The sequence below is a fragment of the Phoca vitulina genome, unplaced genomic scaffold (genome assembly GCF_004348235.1).
Source record: "Phoca vitulina isolate PV1807 unplaced genomic scaffold, GSC_HSeal_1.0 scaffold41, whole genome shotgun sequence".
Classification (NCBI taxonomy): Eukaryota; Metazoa; Chordata; class Mammalia; order Carnivora; family Phocidae; genus Phoca; species Phoca vitulina.
Window position 1 is genome coordinate 222040 of NW_022589744.1, and position 22506 is coordinate 244545.

Sequence of the window (22506 nt, forward strand, 5' to 3'; positions counted from 1 at the left end):
CTCTCACTCCCCCTGCTTGTGTTCCCTCTCTGTGTCTTTCTCTGTCAAATAAATAAATAAAATCTTTTTAAAAAAAAGATCTTTATTTTTAAGTAATCTCTATACCCAACATGGGGCTCGAATTCACGACTCAGAGATCAAGAGTCACATGCTCTACTGACTGAGCCAGCCAGGTGTCCCATGATAAACATTTTTGTACTTAACTCCTTGACAATAAATATGATTATACTTCCTGAATGCAAATTGTTACTTTAAAAGGTGTGTTGAGTATTTTAAGGCCCTTGAAATAGGTTGTCAAATACTTTTCCAGAAAGATTTTATCACTTTATAATCCCACCAAGGTATATGACAGTGACTATCTTGGTATATCCTCACAAGTAACGAATATTAGAAAAATCTAAAAAGTAATTCCCAACTTGATAACCAAACAATGGTGTTTTCCAATTGTTTTTTTGTTTTTTTAAAGATTTTATTTATTTATTTGAGAGAGAGAAAGCATGAGAGGGGGGAGGATCAGAGGGAGAAGCAGACTCCCTGCTGAGCAGGGAGTCCGATGTGGGACTTGATCCCGGGACTCCAGGATCATGACCTGAGCCGAAGGCAGTTGCTTAACCAACTGAGCCACCCAGGCGCCCCTCCAATTGTTTTTAACTGGCATTTGTCTGATTACTGAAGAGGATGGTACTTTCTAAAATCATGTTTTTACCATTTGTAATTTTTCTTTTATTATTTGTACATATCCTTTGCACATTTTTCTTTTGGGATTTAATAGTGTTGCTTATTGATTTATAGAAAAATTCTTTATATATTAAGGGTATTATTCATTTGTTATAAATATTTTATCCCAGCTTGCCGCTTATCTTTTAATTTTATTTATGGTATATTTTTGAATATAGAAAGACCTTTACTTTTTTTTTTTACTATGTTGCCAAAATTACCCATTTTTAATTTTATGATTTTTAAAAATTAATTTTATCCTTAAAATCCTTCCCCATTGTAGACCCTGATAGTCACCTATATTTTCTTCTCTTTAAAATTTTTACTTTACATATAATTTTTCAATCTATCTGGAGTTTCAGTTTTGTAAATGGTACATGTGAAACAAGAATCCAAATATTTCTTATTCAAACAATTAACTGATCCAATACTATAGACTAAATAATCTTTTCTCTTCATTGATTGTCATTTCTATCGGGCTTTATATTTTTATATTATTACCAGCCTATTCTACTACAGCAGTAGATTGGGTAAGCTTGCTCCCTCCACACATTATTCTTTGTTATAACAATTTTGACTATTTTATGGGGCACCTGGGTGGCTCAGTTGGTTAAGTGTCTGCCTTTGGCTCAGGTCATGATCTCTGGGTCCTGGGATGGAGCTCCGCATCAGGCTTCCTGCTTAGAGGCGAGTCTGCTTCTTTCTCTCTCTCTCCCTCTGTGCCGCCCCAGTTTGTTCTGTCTCAAATTAATAAATAAAATCTTTAAAAAAAATAATGTAGAATCTGTTTTTCAGTCACAAAATTTCCAAGAATTAATACCCTACCATACAGAAGTATTTGGCAAAACTGAAGGTATAGTTCCAATTCCTTATCCTCAGTCTTTTCTACAGTTGGAAAGATGATAGCTTTTGGTGTTGAAATTTTTTTTAAGCAACCAAGCTATCATTTATCATCAGACATCTGTTCAATAAATATGACTATATTGAGAAAATTATTTTTTTTCAGATTTGAACTTAGTTTTTAAAACATTGGTGGAAGGAAAACAATCTGTAAGTAGTTCAGGAAAAAAAACCCTAGTTAAATTTTAGAAACCTTGATGAACACATGACTATCATTTTGCAGAGAACTGCATTAAAGAGTGAACAATAATCCAAATATGAATAGAATGTAAATATTATATTTTATCTGTTTTTAAAAATTCATTATTATGAAGTAAAACTGACTTTTGGTATGAAGTTTTGTGAGTTTTAACACACGTAGAGTTTTTTTTTCTTAAAGACTTTGTTTATTTGAGAGAGAGAGAGAGCGCGCACAAGTGCATGAGTGGGGGGAGGGGCAGAAGCAGACTCCCCACCCAGCAAGGAGCCTGATGTGGGGCTCGATCCCAGGACCCTGAGATCATGAGCCGAAGGCAGACGCTTAACCGACTGAGTCACCCAGGTGCCCTGAGATTCTACATTATTTTATTTATTTTATTTTTAAAGATTTTATTTATTCATTTAAGAGAGAGAGACAGAGCACAAGCAGGAGGAGAGGCAGAGGGAGAGGGAGAAGCAGACTCCCTGCTGAGCTGGGAGCCTGACATGGGGCTCAATCCCAGGACCTGAAGATCATGACCCAAGCTGAAGGCAGACGCTTAACCATCTGAGCCACCCAGGTGCCCCTCTACATTATTTTATAAGACATTTTTATTCAAGGTTGTCTGCCAATTTAGCATGAAACAAAAAGCTGCTAAAATGTATGAATTTTGCTGTCATTGTGCCTTATGTTGCCACTGGAATCATGACTTCCTTCTCAGTCCGACCTCAAAAATCATCTGTGTGGATGGGAAGCCAGAGACAACAGGAACACTGTAGACCCACAGGAACAATCTGTCTTATAATCAGTACCATTCTGACCTTTTCAGAACCTTACTAATCTTGTGACCTGTCATCACGTGCCTTCCTCCAACCTAGTCAGTACAACCACACCAATTTTTACAGGTGTGTTACTTAAATAAAGGTAAATTCTTGCAATAAATTAGGAGTCAGGTAAGGAAGATGTCAAGATTAATCTTCACAGATTAATATAGCTGACTCATCAATAAACCCTTTACCAAAGAGTTTAAATTTCCACCATGCAATCCTCTTTAATTCACTGGCCTCTAGCTCTGTTCTTACCATCTGCAAAGTCTCCCCACAGAAACAGAGCTGATGCTGTTGAGCCCCTGGCAACTGCCTTCCATAAGGGCTGTTCTATATTTAACCAGTTTGACCTATATGCAAGTGTTCATCTCTGTCAGCCTGGACTGTCCAGAATCACAGAGGTGATGCTCTTCTTTATTATGTAACACATCTACCCTCCATGGGGTCATTAGCTGAGTATACCAAGCCATTCCTGGATGTAAGAATTGAGAAAAGGTATAACTGAAAAGCCTGGCTAGATTAACATCTACCTAGAAATTCTTTGTCAACTCAGTTGTATCATTAGCAGTGTCATATTTAAACTGTCTGCAAGTTTAAAAACAGCACCAAAGATACCTATGCAGCCATGTGGAAACTATCACAACAGATTTTTATAAAATGCCTCTTTAAAAAGGGGACATTTTGACTCACCTGCACCTAGTGTTTAATCCTCAGTATACCATCAGCGTCCATTAGACACCATTTCAGTTTTTAAGTTTTTTTGTTGAACAATTTTAACGATTTATATTGATATTTCATGACTTTTTAAATTAGAAGTCTTCCACAGAAGAAAATGGAAAATATATTTTAAAAAAATAGAATAAACAGGGCACCTAGGTGGCTCCAGTTGGTTAAGTGTCTGCCTTCGGCTCAGGTCATGATCCCAAGGTCCTGGGATCGAGTCCCTGTGGAGCAGGGAGCCTGCTTCTCCCTCTGCCTCTGCCCCCCTCTCTCTCTGTCTCTCATGAATAAATAAATAAAATCTCTAAAAAAAAATAGAATAGAATAAAACTCATTCTATCTTGCAATTACCATGTGAGTCCACCGGACCTTTTTATAAATCTAAGATTTATTATGCTATTTCAACACTCCAGAAATTACACCATCATTACTCATCAATTATTCCAAACTATCCTAAAAAAGATTAAAATAAGAAAATGAAAGAATGATGGAATTGCTCAGAGGGATAATGCAATAGTGAAATCAAGACCACTATGACATCATCCTTCAGTTTTCTTACTGTGTTGCCCAAAAAATTACAACATCTTTCAAGAAGGTACAAAAGAAGTCTGGAGACGCCATCCACCATCTTTGTTGCCTGGTTTTAGCTTTAACTACACACAGTTGAGAATTCAGACCCCCCCCTCACTGGCCATAATGGCAAAGAAAAGACAACCAACAGAGGAAAATATTTCACTTATTACATCTAATCCAAAGATTAATGCAGAGTGATGTAGCAGCACTTGAGACTCTAATGAAGATGGTGAAATTGATGATTATAAGTAAAATCTCAGCCTATGGCCTCAGATGATGTTATCCTGCATATATTTTCTCAAACTCAAGTGAGGGGTGCCTGGGTGGCGCAGTCAGTTGAGCGCTGACTCTTGGTTTCAGCTCAGGTCTAATCTCAGGGTTGTGGGATCAAGCCCTGTGGCAGGCTCCACGCTCAGTGGGGAGTCTGCTTGAGTTTCTCTCTCCCTCTCCCTCTGCCCCTACCTTGCCGCCACTCTCTCTCTCTCTAATTAAAAATAAAGAATGAGTGAATAATATATTTCTAAGGACAAAAAAATGGCATTTTCATCTAGTTATTCAACAAAAATCTTCATTCTGCAATATTTTGTGACAAGAAACTAGACCATCTCATTTTTCTAAAAGACATATGACAGTATTCTTTCATCTTTTATTTCATTAGGCATCAAAATTTCCTTGATATGGTTTCTAAGTAGACAGATGCTGAAGACAGGTATTATAGAGAGATGATGATAAGAAACAGGTGATATAGATATTAAAAATCTGACCATTCTAAAAGGTGTATACAAATCTAAAAATGAAAATGTTTTGCAATTATGGAGTATCTGGTGGCCATCTTCTCCTCAACAAAATAATGTTTTTTAAAAAAAAAATTCTTCAAGTATTGTGTCTTGACAATGCAAGTACAAAAAGAACCAGAAGTAATGACAAGCTAGACTCCATTAAGGGTGTATTTAAAACTTAGAATCAGGGACACCTGGGTGGCTCAGTCAGTTAAGTGTCTGCCTTCAGGTCAGGTCATGATCCCAGGGTCCTGGGACAGAGTCCTCGCTGAACAAGGAGCCCGCTTCTCCCTCTGCCTGCCACTCCCCCTGCTTGTGCGCGCGTGCTCTCTCTCTGACAAATAAATAAAAAATAAAACCTTAAAAAAAAAAAGAAAATAAAAACTTAGAATCAGTATGTAGAAGTTCATGCATGACAACTGATGAACCATTAGTCACATTCAGAGGCTCCTGCCCATTTGGATGGGGATAGCTATATAGATATCTGCATAGATATAGATATATAGATATATATCTCTATCTTCAAAACCAAGAAAATGAAATAAAAATTTAGTTTGCTATATTTAAGTTCTTATTAAATATATAATAGTCTTTCACTCCCTTTTATTCTTACATTTGTAAATTATTTGTAAAATAACTGAAAAATAATTTTTAAAAAGGAATTCTTTCAACCCAGATAGTAAATGGTGGTGACAACTTTTCTTGGTACACTGAGTGTTAAGATTTTTGAAGGAGAAAATATTGTAGTAATAGGGATGAACAGTAAAACTGAATGGTTCTGGGACTGTCTGAAGAGTTACTGGACTTGTGATTACTGGACTTGTACCAATCCACCAGGACCCATGCCTTTTAGAACCAATGTGGCTGAGGACAGAGACCTGAGATCATGATCTGAGCCAAAACCAAGTCAGACACTCAACTGATTGAGACACCCAGGTGCCCCTGCTAGTTGTTATTTTTAATTGTGGTGTTTGTCTTTTTTGTACTTATTATAAAGGAGTTATTACAGAGAATTTATAAAACATCAATTCTTTGTGGATTATATGCATTGCAAATATCCTCTCCAGTTTGAGACATCTGTATTGTGTGTAATTTGTCAGAGGGAGTTTTCTTCATATTATATTAATGTAACCAAATTAACATTTTTTTTCTTTTATGGATTTGATCACTGTATCTTAATAAAGAAATTCTTCTTGGGGTGCCTGGGTGACAGTAAGTGAGTGAGTGAGTGAGTGAGTGAGTGAGTAAATAAATAAATAAATAAATAAATAAATAGGGCGCCTGGGTGGTTCAGTGGGTTAAGCGGCTCCCTTCGGCTCAGGTCATGATCCTAGGGTCCTGGGATCGAGCTCCATATTGGGCTCCCTGCTCAGCAGGGAGCCTGCTTCTCCCTCTGCCTGCAGTTCCCCTGCTTGTGCTCTCTCTCTCTCTGTGTCAAATAAATAAATAAAGTCTTTTTAAAATAAATAAATAAATAAATCCCCCCCCCCCCTTTAAAAGAAATTCTTCTCTAGCCTCAATTCTTAAGGCTTTTTGCCTACATTTCTTCTAAAAATGTTTTCTCTGGTAAATTTTAGTTTTAGTTTTTTGTAAATCCATTCTGTAATTCTGTATGATATGATAAGGACTGTATTTTATTTTTATGAAACAGAAAGCTGATGATCTCATCCTGATGCATGGAATATTCTTTCTCCTTTGATTTACATTGTCACTTTTCACATAGCAAGTTCCTCCCGTGTTCTATTCTGTTTCCTTGGTCTGTTTATACAAGAATATATAACGATCTCAATACTACAGCTTTCCAGTAAATCATGATATGAAATAAGTCTTTGTAATTTTCCAAAATTTTCATGGCTCTTCAAGCATCCAAAAAAAAAAAAAATCAAGTTGTCAAATTCCAAAAAAGTCCCATAAGACTTGATTGGAAAAGCATAAATTTATAAATTAATATGGGCAGAACTGTCATTTTATGATATTGTCAGTATTCCCACACATAAACATGGTTTATCATTTATTAGCTCTTGAAAAAAGATTCTCAAAAATGTTTATAATTTTCTCCCTTAATTTTCCTGTTAAGATTTAATTCTAGATACCTTATCATTTTGACTGTTGATATAAGTGAAATTTTTTTTTTAAAGTTACATTTTCAATATCTTCACATTTTCTTTGAATCTTGTCTTCTAAAGAATTTGAGTTTTATTCCTTTCCCCGCTCCTCCTCATGCTTTGGAAAAGCATGAAAGTTATACACAATTTTCACATACACACCTAACTTAAAGTTTGATGTTAATTAACAGTATCATCTTCTTCCCAAATAATACAAAGATCTTACATAGACTTAATCCACTTCCCCTATGTTTTGTTCCATATTTTAGTTCTATCCTTAAAAAAAAAAAAAAAACCAAAAACCCATATTGATGACTATTATTGTTGTCCCATGCAGTGATTATTGTTTATTTCTTTTAAACTTTTTTTATGGTGAACTACAGCATACAGAGAGGGGAAGTTCACAAAATATGAATGCATGTTTCAAGGAACTGTCATAAAATGAACATCCATATAAGGTAACAAGAAATAGAACAGTGCCAGCATCGTGGGCACATGTCCTCACAACTCTTCCCCAATATCCCTCCCCATTATTCCCCATAGGCAACCCCAATCTGGTTTTTTATGGAAACTACTTCTCACTCTTCTTTATAGTTTACCACCTAAGCATGTATCATTAAACATTATATTTTAGTTGAACCTTATATAAATGGAATCATACAGTACGTATTCTTTCTTGTCTGGTTTCTTTTCCTCAACATTTATTTGTAAGATTCACAGCTATGTATAACCATAGTCCGTTTATTTCTTATTACTCTGTAATACTTCATTGTATATTTACATGACAATTTATCCATTTACTGGATACAAAGTTCTAACTTAACAGTTCTTCTCTTTCAGCTTCTTAGAAATAGCATTCAATGGATTTCTGGTTTCCATCCATTTGTGTTGGTATTTTCTATCACTTTTCATTGCTTTCATCCTTTGTCTCTGGTTATTTTTGTCTAACATCTTTCAGCGCACTAATTCTCTCTTCAGATGTGTCTAATCTGCTGTTTAAACCCATCTACCTGAGTTAATTTCAGTTGCTGAATTTCTCATTCCCAGAATTTCCATTTGATTTTGTTTTTCAGTTTTCACTGCTCGGCCAAAATTCTCAATCTTATTTCCCTTTGAATGTGATAAGTGTAGTTATTTTAAGTCTGTATCTGAGAATTCCAATATCTGGAGGCCCAATTTCTATCACTTTTGTTTCTCTTTCTTCAAGTTGCCTATGTCTTTGTATACCTGACTGCTTTTGATTATAACCAGGCATCTCATTTGCAAACTATAGAAATAATTTGTGGCCTTGCATGATACTACCTTCCTCCAGGAAGGATCTATAATTCTGATGGATGCTGAGGGGCACTAGTCATTTAGGAACCTTCAATTTAATTTTAGAGAAATTAGATGTGATTCAAAGCTGGCCTCTGTGAGAGCATGTCTACTTCTGATTAACCCCTGCTTCTATTGTGCAGCCTTCCAGAATCCCAACTCAAACAGAGGCATGTTCATCAGGTGTCCTCTCTTCATGAGCCACGCATTTTAACCTCTGGCCCCTTACTCCCACTGGCCTGTCAAAAGGGCTGCACAGCTGTTTAGCAGTTCCCTCCAGAAATGGCTAATATCTCCAAAGGAATGGTGACCCTACACACCAGGACCTTTTCTTCTGGGCCTCCATTCTCCTCCTCCCCAGGGGTTTGCTAATAACTATCAACCCCATGCTATCATTAGGATATTTTTAAATCAATTTCTCAGCATGGGGGCCCCTGACCACAAAGGTCAGGGGTGGTGGTAGTGGTGGTGGTGGTGGTGGTGGTGCTGTGTGTGTGTGTGTGTTTTCAAATCCTAAGCATGAGTTAAGAATCCATAGTTCAGAATTCCCATGAGAGATTCTATAGCTCCCACTGCAGAACTCAGACAGATGGTTAAATGTTTTTGTTATTTCTTTGTGCTGGTAAGCAGACAATTTCTAGACCATTCTTTTCAGTGAGGACACAACCCCTTTGAAGGTTCCAGTTCCTAGTCCACATCTTAAGTGGGTTCAAGGGCCTGCTAGTGGGTACTAAAACCCAAACTCATACATTACCAAAACCAAAAGCTGCAGCTCTTATCTTTACCAGTCTAATTTTCAGAGTTTTCTTTTCATTTCTGGAGCTCTCCTTTTCTTTCTTGAGAACTAAATTATGCATTTAAAATGATTTTAGTTATAGTTTATCCAGCATTTGAAGGTGTTTATGGAAGACAGGTTTTCAGGTTACCTAGTCTACTGTATTGCTAGAAGCAGAAATCCTATGGCATTGTTTTTAAACTTTTGTCAATGAAATAAATATGTTAGTATTAGTGTATGAGGGTTTTCCAGAGAAATGTAATCAATAAGATGGATCTATAGATCCATCCTATTGGACACCTGAAAATACACATACATACACACACACAGATCTATATAGATCTAAATCTATATCTATCTACAGAAAGATTAATTATAAGGAATTGGGTAACCCAATTATGGGGCTTGACAAGTCCCCATATCTGCAGTTGGCAAGCTGGAGACGCAAGAAGGGCTGCAGTTTCAGTCTGAGTATAAAGGCAGGGAAGAACTCATGGCCCAGATAAAAGCAGTCAGGCAGTAGGAAATTCCCTTAGTCAGGGGAGGAGTAGCCCTTTTGTTCTAGTCAGACTTTCAACTGACTGAATGGGGCCCACCCATATTAGGGAGGGCAACTGCTTTACTCAGTCTACCAATGCAAATAGTAATCTCGTCCAGAAATATCCTCACAAACACACCCAGAATAATGTTTAACCAAATGTGTGGGCACCCTGAGGCCCAAACTGACACATAAAATTAACCATAACAATTAGTAAACTCTGGTTTGACTTTTAATTAATTTTTTTCTAAGACCCACATCAAACTTTCCTCTGAGACCTAACAACTCATACCTGTCACTCTACAAGTGAGGAGACTCAGTGGTAAGTAAACTAGCTTTCTGCTCATGAAACTTACATATAGATAATTCTACAAGTCATTTTACAAATTTAATTCCCCCCTTTTCCAAAGGATAAATGAGTTCAAGTCTCTGAAAGTAATGTGGAATAAAAGTGACGCCTGGAAATAAATTCATGATCTGTTTTTGCAAAACTTGGGCTTACACAATCATCTATCTTTGTATTATGTACATGTGGGTAATGACATCTGTTCACATCATGTAAATTCCCCATAATCCCTGGTTCAGTGATATAATTCAGTATTAATAAATTTTACCTGCATGTTTTTCAAAACATGGATCACAGTAACAAGTTTTCCACCATAGCTTTGGGTTTCATTCATTGTATAAATGAAAACAAACTTTTACTGAATTATACTTATATTAACATTACCCTCCTTTGCTCCTCTTCAGCATCAGCAAAGAGTTTACGAATGTTAGCCTCTGATTCTCCCACATATTTGTTAAGGATTTCTGGCCCATTGACCACTTTGGGCTCCCTTGCATTCAACATCTTGCCAATCTGTCGAGCCAAGAGAGTCTTACCACAACCTGGGGGCCCATATAACAGGATGCCTTTAACATGTTTGCAACCTAAAAAGGAAAAGAAAACAGTCTTATAACAACTAAAATCCAAAGGAAAATTTCCATCTAAAGGAAAATTTTCTTTCTTCTTCATATGCATGTTAGGAAAACTATAGTCATGTCATTAACATATAATATCCAAGTGCCATGAGCCGAACAAGAATGAACTAAAGCTCTTTTTTTTAAAAGTAGGCTCCACACCCAACATGGGGTTTGAACTCATGACCTGGAGATCAAGAGTCGCATGCTCTACTGACTGAGCCAGCCAGGTGCCCCTAAAACTCTTTTTTTAAATAGAAAATCCAGAAAAAAATTCCTACACAAGTACCAATATTTGAGTGTGAAAGCTGCCAATTAAAGGTCTTTGGAAAAGTATATTCGAACTATCATTTAGAATACTTTTAACTCTGAAGATGTCTCTCTGACCTAAATACCTAATTAGGAAGTATTACTTATTTTCCATTATTTTTTACTTTAAAGTCAAAGCATAAAAGAGATCTGCTTTTAGGCAAATTTAACTCAACACAAATCTATTATGATACGGTAGGCTATGGAAACCATATCTTAGTCATAGAAATTACAGGTCTACCTGTCAACACAAGCCCTTGAAGAACGGGCAAACATGTTTTGAGCTGGCTGGTAGAGAGCAATCCAGAAGGATCCAGATGGATGTTACAACTTAGTGGATAAAGTTCAATGTCCTACTTCATGTGACTAATGCCAAGGGAGGCACATGCTTGTCTCAGCACCACCCAGATGAAGATGAAGTTTCAGAAGAACAGTATTCAATTCTTTTCCAGGCAAGCATTGCTAAATGCCTTAAAAGGTATCAGTAACAACAGGGAAAAAGCAAGATTGGTGATTTAGACTCCCCAGGATTTCTTTAGCCAACTCTTCATGAGCATTTACTTCATTTCTAAGATTCCGATGACCTGTGGTTTCAGTTTACTAACTCTAGGAATTCTCACTTTTCTTGCAGTTTCACACTTAGGATGCATGACTCTTTTCTTATGAGTTTTTCCCTTATACTACACCAAAAAAAGCATTCTGTGAAATAATGATTTATTAGATTTAGGTGTTACACTCAAAAGTACAGGTGAAAAAGAAAATTTCTGGAAATGAAATATAGTGTTTCCATGTATAACAGTTTGCCCTCATTTGGAATGAAAGCCTTAAAAACTGTTTCTTCAAAAAAAATTATGACAATACATTTAATAACTCACATAAAAGAAATCACAAGGTACAACCAACTCTACTAGATATCTTAGATTCTGAGTAGGAAGACCCTTTGGGTTGCCAGTATGGTCACTGCTTCTATATGTCAAAAAAAGACTCCCTTTTAAATCCTTGAAAGTAATGAGATGCGTGCTTATGGTTAGATTTGTGGAGACAAGGGGAACTTAGTGGAAACCCTTGAAGGCTTAGAGTCTTAACCCTTCTCATCACAGAGTAAATTCCTGTCCTGAGAACCATGGCCAATAAAACGTCTTTGCCCTTGATCCACTCCTGGAGCACAAGGAGTAGTGAGGTAAGGGGTAAGCCCTGAGCCTCTCCTGGAGGCCATCATGAGGCCCTGCCAGCATCCAAACCACTGGGGCACTTCTGATGAAGACTCTGGAACCTGGCTAATCTTATCCTCCGAGCCAACTGCTACCATCATGACTTGAAACTATTCATATAAACCACAGCAGAGGTAGGTGGTCATGGTGGTGGTAAAACAAGGCACAGGAAAGGGGAGCCAAAAAGGAGAAAATGAAGACTTGCTGAGGACCAGGACCTACAAAGTACTAGGCCTTATCCTCATCCTCTAATTTCTTAACTTCATCCAAGTTTATCAACTTCCTCCTAATGGTACTTCCTTCCACATTAAGCTATACTCTCTTTCAATTCCCTAGCCTTCTTACACTTCTGTTCTACCCATCCCACAGGCCTGGCCACTGAATGGCTTTACTGCACCTACACGTTGGCCAAAGAGCATAACCAGAGAAAATTACACCACTGTCCTGACTGATACTCTCACAATTTCCTATTATCCAATTTCAGTTCCATGCTCACTGCTTCTCAATACTGCATGCCACCCTTTACTGGTTTCTGTCAGTCCACCTCCCATTCTCTGCATTGATTATCCAATTAATTGTTCTTCTCTTCTCAAGTGCTACCCCATGCGTTTTTTTTTTGTTTGTTTGTTTGTTTTAGATTTTATTTATTTATTTGACAGAGAGAGAGAGAGCCAGAGAGAAAAGTGGGGGAAACAGCAGAGGGAGAGGAAGAAGCGGATTCCCCGCTGATCAAGGAGCCCGATGCGGGGCTCGATCCCAGGACCCTAAGATCATGACCTGAACCGAAGGCAGCCGCTTAACCAACTGAGGCACCCAGGTGCCCCTACCCCATCCGTTTAATTCATAGAAAAGATCTAGATTCCTACTTCACATATTAAAAAAAAAAAAAAGACTATCAGGTATGAAATCCCTTTAGCTCATTGCTTCTCTAACCACAAATTCATCTGCAGACACATCCATTCTCAACCTCACCATGGCTTCTCAAAGGAGTTTCTTTCCTTTTCCCCAAGGTTTAAGTTGCAATTATTTGTTTATATACCTTCTCCATTAGACCATGAACAATTCAAGGGCAGGTGCTATCTCATCAAGCTGGAATTGCAAACATCCACCATAATGTCTAGCATATAATGTGTACTCAGTAAATGGCTAAATAAGTAAATTGTTGTTGATTCCTTTCCTACAAAACTCAAAAGAAAATGAGGGAGAGAAGACCATTTAAAAAAATTATTTGAGGGATGACTGGGTGGCTTAGTCGGTTAAGCGTCTGCCTTCGGCTCTGGTCATGATCCCAGCGTCCTGGGATCAAGTCCCGCATCAGGCTCCTTGCTCAGTGGGGAGCCTGCTTCTCCCTCTCCCTCTGCCTGCCGCTCCCCCTGCTTGTGCTCCCTCTCTCACTCTCTCTCTGACAAATAAATAAAATCTTTAAAAAAAATAAGATTTAAAAAAATTATTTGAAGCTCATTTATGGAACTGTTTATTTTCATAACTGAACTTATTTAAATACCTAAAAAACATATTTACAGTGACTGGGACTTTGCAAATTTAGCAGAACAAACTATATAATATATAACATAGACCCTCCTCAACTTATGATGAGGTTACCTCCTGATAAACCCATTGTAAGCTGAAGACAACTCTTGTAATGGCACGGCCAACTGGGAGCGGTGGGTGCTGCTGCCCAGAATCATGAGAGAATATTGTGCTATCTCTAGCCCAGGAAGACCAAAATTCAAAATCTGAAATATGGTTTCTACTGAATGCATATCGCTTTCACACCATCATAAAGTCAAAAAATCATTAAGTCAAACCATCGTAAGCTGGGGACTGTCTGTACTACAGTCTTACCTCCGTAACTCCGTTTTCGTCTGTGGAAAATGCTCAGTTTAATGTGGTTTGGATTAAATGAACTCAGACTTTATAAACAATTCACAAAATATTACCATGAAGTCTGAAAGAGATAAAATGCATATCCATGGAACTTACTGTATTTCATACAGATCTCTGAAATGACAGAATCTACTCGATATGACACCAACAGGAATGTCATAGAAGCTCTCGTCTGCATTAGAACTATAATTCTTTCAGGATCTCAAGAAAGCACATCAAAAATATACATTGACATGTGAAGATTTTCAAAATCCACTTCCACAAAGGAAGCAGTTACTTGAATAAGCAGTGGAAATGGGACTTTGTTATTACTACTATTATTATAGCCTATTCTGACTTATTAAATAAGCATTAGTCTCTAATTTTAAATGAGTCATAAAAACTCTTCGTAAGTAATTCTATTCAACAAAAGTGTATTAAGCTCCTGTTTGGACTAGGCATGAAACTAGGTGTTAGGGATACAAACATGAAAAAGGCAGTCCCTACCTGCAGGGCATTTCTGGTTTAGTAGGAAAGACAGAAATAAGAATAGGTTATCTACAGTATAATATGACATTATCAGAGATATGTATGAAATGTTTTTGGAATCTGGCCATGAGAGACTGACTTCTGCCAGGGTGATGGCAGAAAATTAGGGATGGACACGGGAAGAAATAATATTTAGTGTAGGCCTTGACGGACAGATAGCAGGAGGTTCATGATTGGGCACAGGAGAGGAAATGGCACCTAACGAGGGAAACTAGCATGATCAAAGGCATAGAGGTATGGACATCGAAGCTGTCCTTTCAAAACAGCCAGTAGTAACCTGTTGTGGCTACAGTCTTGGAGGGGAGGGGAGAGGAGTGCCTGGAGACTCCCAACTATGGAAGGCCTTGACACCATGCCCGGGAGTTTTTAATTTGTTTTATAAAAACCCTGAGGTTTTTAATCAGGGAGAGTGTACAATGAGATATACGTTTAAAAACTAAATCTGGTGGTAGAGTGGAGGAAGGACTAGAGAACAAAGATGAGAGGGTAAAAGTGTAGTTGGAGGAATATTTTTAACCTTTTTCTGGGGACACTGCCTCATTGGCTGGCTCGGGATTTTTGCCAATTAAACTTTCATTTCCCTCCAAGCCCTCTGGAAGCATATGAACAAATGGGTCCAGAGGCCTTAGGAGGACACCTCCCTAGAGATGCCCCAGCTTTCTCCTGAGCTTCTGCGGGACATTAAGACATGGCTCTGATGCTGGAAAGCCTCTGACCTGTAGCCACTGGACTGTCCCGTCTGACTGCCAAGCTGAACTGACGGCTGTCACTTGTTCTTTCTTGATGTCTGATGTGCCTCGCTACTCAGAACTTAGAGCAGGCATGGAAAGAAGAGAAATCAGTGGAACTGACTCATTTAAATTGTCATATTCTCTCATTCTATCTCTTACATTCTTTCCCATGGAATCGTCCAATGGACCTGTCCCGAGAAATGCACATGTACAAAAAAATTGCATGCAGTTTTGAGGGTATTCTTAGATCCTCTGAGGCCTATTCACGGAATCCAAATTTAAAACCCCTGAATGTACTACTGAAATAAACCAGACAAGAGACCAGAAATGGAAAGAGGCAATAGTCGTAAGAAATTGTAGTAGGAAAAGAAAGGAAGATTTGGGAGATATTCATCAGAGTTCAGAGACCAAAGGAAAATAAAAGAAAGAGGAGTAGTCAAGGTTGACCCAAAAGGTATGTAGCCTGGGCACATGGTAAAATGATGAAACCCTAGAACATAACTAAGAAGTTAGCAAAAGGAGATTAGAGGAAATCGTAACTTTGTTTTTGGCTATAAGGCCTTTAAGATTCAAGTAGTAACATCCCTTAAAAAATACAGGTTGAGGGGTGCCTGGGTGGCTCAGTCAGTTAAGTGTCTGTCTTCAGCTCAGATCATGATCTCAGGATCCTGGAATCAAGTCCCGAGTCAGGCTCCCTGCTCAGCGGGGAGTCTGCTTCTCCCTCTCCCCTCTGTTCCTTCCCCAGCTTGTGCTGTCTCTCAAATAAATAAATAAAATCTTAAAAAAAAAAAAATACAGATCGAAAGCTCAAAAAAGATAGCAGAACTACTGGTTCCATGTTTTTGAATGCCTGCTCTGGACACATGAAAAGCCACAAGAAGTTTTAAGCAGAGGTGTTGTGATAATGGGGACAAATGCTGCAGAGATAGAGGATGGGGCCTGGAAAGAACACTAGATTTAAAAACCAGGAAGTTCATGCTGATCTGGGCCATAAGGTCTTAGGTCAGGGTCAGATCATTTCGGGTTGAGGTAGGAGAAGGAAGCTAGGTAATATAAGCAGGAACAAACAGAGATCACAATTTGAGAAACTCTGGCGATACAAAGGAGGGATTTCGAGAGATACCTTGCAAGGAAACCTCTTCTTCTGAGATTAGAGATTAGTTAGGTAAAAGGGGATGAGGAAGTGAGCTGAGGTTTTGCCTGCTGTGCTCTACTTACTATGTGAAGCAGGAGCTAGGTCATCTACAAAATGAGGGACAAGGAGATGATCCTGGGAAGCATGGTAAAGGTTTGGAAAGAACATGGGGAACCGGGAAAATGTGTGGGAACTCATGCCTGAGCAGACAGATGCCATTAAGTGAACTCAGCATATGGAACTCAGGTCACTGAGGGACTCTCCTCTTTGTTGTGATTATCTAAGCTACTTACAGTGTTAGGTGAGGCGCAAACTTTTTTTTTTTTTTTTAAGATTCTCTTTATTTATTTGAGAGAGAGAGTGAGTGCACGCACACGCGCACACACAAGCAGGGAGGAGGGTCAGAGGGAGAAGCAGACTCCCCGCTGAGCAGGGAGCCCGATGCGGGGCTCGATCCCAGAACCCCGAGATCATGACCTGAGCCGAAGGCAGACGCTTAACCACTGAGCCACCCAGACGCCCCTGTAAGGTGTAGACTCTTACTCAACTCCATAAATACAAATTTCATTAGAGCTGGAATAAGAATCTTGACTTTTTTTGGTTTTAACCCCTTTACTTTTTTCAAAACTGAATCTTTAAGTGGAGCAACATGAGGTAAATAACAGCATAAATTTTCTTACTCAACTCCATAAATACAAATTTCATTCAAGCTGGAGTAAGAATCTTGACTTTTTTTGGTTTTAACCCCTTTATTTTTTTCAAAACTGAATTTTTAAGTGGGGCAACATGAGGTAAATAACAGCATAAATTTAAAGTCAACATACTTGTAACTAAATTCTATTATCTAATTTTCCTAAAGTGTGAGGGCGAAACTATCACATGACTTGTTCTCATCCACAAAGTTTGAGGCTTTATCTTCATTTCTACATCATTCGCATATTTTCTCCTTCCTCTATCATTTATATAAGTTAGAACTATCGTGGTTTAACAGCATAATCAAACATAGTTCCAAAGGATTTCTTCTCTTAATTTCCTGTATTCAATTACTTAAGTGCTTATTTTACTAACTGCTCCTGTTAATAATCAACTTCTTCTTCTTAAAAACACCTACTTTTTATTTGGTTAAGGCACAAACATATTATAACTCTTGGTTATAGTAACGTAAAGGATGGTGGTTGGGAAAAGCATAATCTAAAATGGCCAAAAAGAGATTTATATAGTTTTGGAATTTAAGTTGCTTATTACATTTGAATATAGAAGTAAATAAAAGTTCTGGGATAGCATATTCTTTCACTCACTCAACAAATGCTACGTTTGGTGGTGGGGAAGAAGAGGCAGTTCTCTTCTGACTACTTCTATTTTCTCAATGAAATCATGATTCCAGGGCACCAGCAGCTGGTGAGGAGGGACTGGAAGAGGTGGTGCCGGAGGTTTGAGGAGAACGGAAAAGAGGAACGAGTCCTCTTCGAGAGAAGGACAGTAAAGTGGCTAGACTAGGGAAATACAGAAGGAATAGCAGGAAATACTGATTCCAAGAAACACTGAGGGCCCACTTGAGATGTGCTTCTTAAATTTAAATTGAGATCAGATACCATGCTTTGTGCTCTTCTTAAGCCATATCCAATAGTCTGGGTACTGATCCAGAGTAGGCAGGTAGCGGAGACATACCCAGGGCTGTGACACACACAGAAGATAAGAAGCAAGGCCATTAAGGTTGTATTTGAGGAGGATAAACGTGATAGACCACAGACTCGAAGCTGGGTAAAGAGGGAAGAGAGATCAAAAAGGTTGGGAAGTGACAGAGTAAATTAACTGGAGGGTCCTGTGGGATCCAAGCTGCTAGAGCTGGAGTAAAGGCAAAGCTACCGCGGGACAAATGGGAGGCAGGATGCTTAACACAGATCCCTGAAGGGGTGGTTACTGGTAACAGTGAAGCCTGGGGTATGACCAAAGAGGGGGTGGCTGAGATGGAATGAAGGAAAGTTTCCTGGAAATGAGGAAGCAAAGAACTGTGAAGATAGATTGTTGAACAAATCACCAGCAAGGACACCCAAGTCCAGAATAACAGAGACAGAAATAAAACACACTAGAGATCACACTCAGGAAGAGCAAGTGAGTCGGGCAGCTTTTTATCTGGCTCCCCTGTTCATTCTTCTCGAGCGGGGCTACTCTTGCTCTCATTTTGTTCTCCAAATGTTACTGACAAGGAAAAGTGTTCATGTTTATTAACCCTATTATTATATAATAGCTACTACCAAAGGTATGAACAATATAAAATGCCCAAGAAATAAACATAGCCAATGATAATGCCATTGTTTACTAAGGATTTAAGTTCACGAGACACTGGAACCTCACTGTAAGACTACATTCAGTAAAGCGTTTGGTATAAGGCTGGCTTGTACCTCATTCCAGACCACTTGTCATAAAGAGTTTTTAATGACACCCTAGAATATGAACCACAGACTGCATTTTAATTATGTTTCACAATAGGTATCTGTCCACAGGACGAACATATGATTTGTGGTCAGGTGCCAGATGGATGAGGACTGATCAGATTAAATGCATTAGGAAATAATTTGAGTGAAAAATCTCTAGAGAACATTAAAAATTACTAACAGTCTCACTTTTCTGAGCAGTGGTTTTCAGACCTTGATTTCACAAACTAGAAAAAGTACTTTTTTTTTAACAGCGGAGAAGTGATGTCATAAGGTTGCTTAGTTTTTATTTGCAAAGTAAAGATTTCTTAAACAATAACAAAATCAAACCTGACATCTCCTAACACCACCATTTCATAAAAAGAGATATATCTTCATATCAAAAGGTAGAGTGGATGTAATCTCAGAATAAAAGACAGTCTTTATGTTAAATGAATTCCATTTTATATACATTGTCAGAAGTGCAAGCTCCAGACTCAGCTTGCCTGGTTTCAAATCCCGGCTCTTCAGTTTGCTAGCTAACAGCAACTACCTCAGAAGGTTAGTATGAGGATTAAATATAATGCACCCAAAGCACTTAGCAGACTTGCTGACATATAGTAAGAGCTCATAAATATTGGCTATTAATTAATATCAGCTTATACTTTACCATCTTGTTGGAGATGAGCAATGAAATGCAACCAGACTCCTAACTGTTCTGTGAGAATTACATCACTGGTAGGTGACTGCAAAGCTTGAAAATAAGTGACTATTTTGCTTATGAAATTCCTTCTGAGACTGACAATGGTGGCCCCTTAACTTATCACACACTACTGTCACTTGAGCATTGCAAGTGATAGTACACATTCTGCTGATGGACCTCAAGCTCCAAATGAGCGTAAATGAGGTGGACCACAGCAATTTCACAAAGACTTCACGAGGGTTTCAGAAAATCAGGATTTTCCATGGCTTCAGCCCCCCATGACATCACTTCAGCCTCTGTCTTCCAGGTAGATTGGATTACTATCAAAGTCAATCCCACCTGCTTCTCTTAAGCCTCAGGCAGAGTCCGTTCATACCTATGCCTCAAGTTTTCCAAGCTCATTTAGGGTCAACACATAACTCATTAACATAAACCAGGCTACTATGATTATCAGTTCCATGTGTATGCATCCTGCTATCTCCTCCACCTCTTGTTCTACTGTATGTTTCTTCTCCGAAGTCCCCTGTGTCTCCCCAGTGTAACCACTGTCACAGTCCCTAGCTGCCACCTCCCTCTCAGGGAGCACACACCATGCTCTGCTGGCACTCACCTGGAATGATCTGGTGCTACCTGGGAGGAACTGAGGTTATTTCTGGGTACTTCATCCAAGAGCGCATTTGCCATGCTAGACTACCACAGCCTACCCTTTGCCTCTTCAGGTGAGGTATGATATGCCTTCCCACCTCACTTCTTACTCTCTCAGCTGAATTAGCAGTTAATTCTCCAGCAATGTATAAGACTTGGAATATTGTTTGAGCCCCAGGTATTGATACCCAGTGATTATAATCATACAAATTTTGGTGGGGACAAGTCGAAGAGGCTTTAAGGTGTGTGCTACAAATAACCTGAAATGATTTCTGATCTGAAAGTCTAAATTGTAGAGGACCTTATCCATTATAATAAGGCTTATCCACCCCTCTGATGAAAATGATACATGAAAATATAAGATATCTAATATGCTAATTGTAATCTCTCTTCTTAAAATAGCTCAATGGAAAATATATAGCCTTACCACTGCACTAAAATGAATAAACAGTAATGTTTGCTGTTTATAATCTTACAAAACACTATCCCAAAAAAGTGACAAGTATGTTTGCTAGGCTCTTTTATTTTAAAAAGCAGTGAATTTTCTTTGTTTTCCTGAGATGATATCAGAAGCAAGCTGCACTGAGGAAAAACTGTCAGTCAACTTTTAGGTATCTGAAAGAAGAAAAATTATACATAAATATAAAAAAACAACAACAACCCATTGATTTTACACAAGAGTGAACAGAATGATAATATATTAGAAGTGATCTCTGTCAAATTAGCATCAGGGTTAAGGAGTGTTTAGTTCATTTTGTGGGCAACATGATCTGTAAAGAGAGAAAGTGTGAAGTGGGTTTTGAATGACAGCTGATGTTTAAAGGGGAAGTCCAAGTAGCTTCCAGTTCAAATGCAGACAGATTTGCCATGTTTGCCTAAGAGGGAGACTATCAACAGACTAGTGGCAAGTCAGGACATATTCACAAGTCTTGCAAGCTTCTCTCTGCAGTTGTATAAACCAGATTTGAATGCTTATTTTTAAACAGTGCATGCACTTGCACAAATATAATCACAAGTTGGTATTAATATATGATCTTTTGTTTTAAAGTTTGCGTAATTCCAACTTCTCCTAGAACAATGAGTATGTTCTCACTTCCATCCAACTCATCATTTCAGTAGTATGATAAGATTACTTACTTTAAGAAATAGTTTTGAATTTTCCAGCCATGCAGTGAGGACTTGGAGCATCACTTCCAACAATACAATGTAATACAGGAGGCCCTTTTTGTTTGTTTGTCCCTTTCAAAGACTGTCAATCAGCATCTAACACAGGCTATCATCTGCAATTTGCTGAGCTGTGCATTTATCAAATATTTAAGGAAAAGGCAAATTCAAGACTAAAAACTCACTCCTGACCCCATTTGGGCAGTCAGGTCTCTGATCATCCACAGGTATCATTCTGTCTAGCAGAGACTTGCTGTGCCCCGCCAACTTTAAAATATTCTCAAGAACACTTTGAGTTCCGTTACGATAAAGTGAAAAAGGCCTCCGCCCTGAGCACCAAGCAGCTGTGTGATGTCTACCACCTGACTGGTCTATATCCAAATTAGTCAACTGAGATTTAATATAGATCTTCTCATTAGATAGCCTAGAACTAAAGATGGGGTATGTGTAGCAACTCTCCAAACTAATCTCTGCTGACACCCCCACCCTTTTACACTCCCTTCTAGGGTGTGGCCTGGTATTTCATGAATTCTTGATGACAAAGATCACGCTTCTACTATGGCAGGTCCTGCCTTGCTGCCATGTGGCAGCATGTGTTCTTATTAGTTTCAGGATTTTACAGCTTTCCCTTTCTTCTTTTTCCCCTCTGTCTACTTATTTTACTTGCTGCTCTACAAGGCGTCTGCTGCAGACTAGCAAATATCTTATCTTCTCTGGCAGACAACTTATTCTTTCTTTTCCTACACTTGGAACTTCTACTCACTCTATCAAGTTCATGTCCTTCTGCTCCTCACAAATCACCTCCTTAAGTAATGCCACCTAAGCCTGTCACATCTGACTGTGTCAATGTTACCTCACTCGCATCACATCTTTGGTTCTATTCTCCAACACTTATGGTAGCAGTCATCAAACTTTCACATGCACCAGTGTTCAATGGGGCCTGTTAAAATGCAGATTCTCAGGCATCACTCCTGGAAATTTGAATTCATTAAGTCCAGAGTGGAGCTGAGGAAGGTGACCAGTTAATAAGCACCCCCCACCCCCGACCCAGGTGAGTCTAATGCAGGCCAGAGGACACTGAGAACCATTCATACTTACAACTGACACTAAGTCATTTTCTAAGAGTTCTGAGAGTTTTATTTTATTTAGTGTATATGTTCTATGGCCTTAATTAAATCGTAAGCTGAGAAGGACACATTTCTTATTCCTTGACAAGTTGTAGCTGTAGAACAGCAAAGAACTATTCTAACAAGATAAGTTATCAAGAATAAATGTAAGATTTCTGTAGTTAAGTACAGCTGGGGGAGGTATGGTTTTGTGAGAGATGATCTGGGGGTTTTACTCAACACTAATTCAACATGAGATAGAATCCAAGATAGAATGTGGATGTCAA

General features: G+C 38.4%; 1 protein-coding gene across 1 annotated transcript in view; it reads right to left on the minus strand.

Annotated features, from left to right (window-relative positions):
* The window catches only part of NSF (N-ethylmaleimide sensitive factor, vesicle fusing ATPase), a 142549-nt gene that overhangs the window by 57721 nt on the left and 62322 nt on the right, over positions 1-22506 (minus strand). Inside the window, exon 9 of the mRNA XM_032429921.1 lies at positions 10157-10356. Within this exon, the coding sequence (XP_032285812.1) occupies positions 10157-10356 (200 nt within the window). The remainder of the gene's footprint in view (positions 1-10156; positions 10357-22506) is intronic.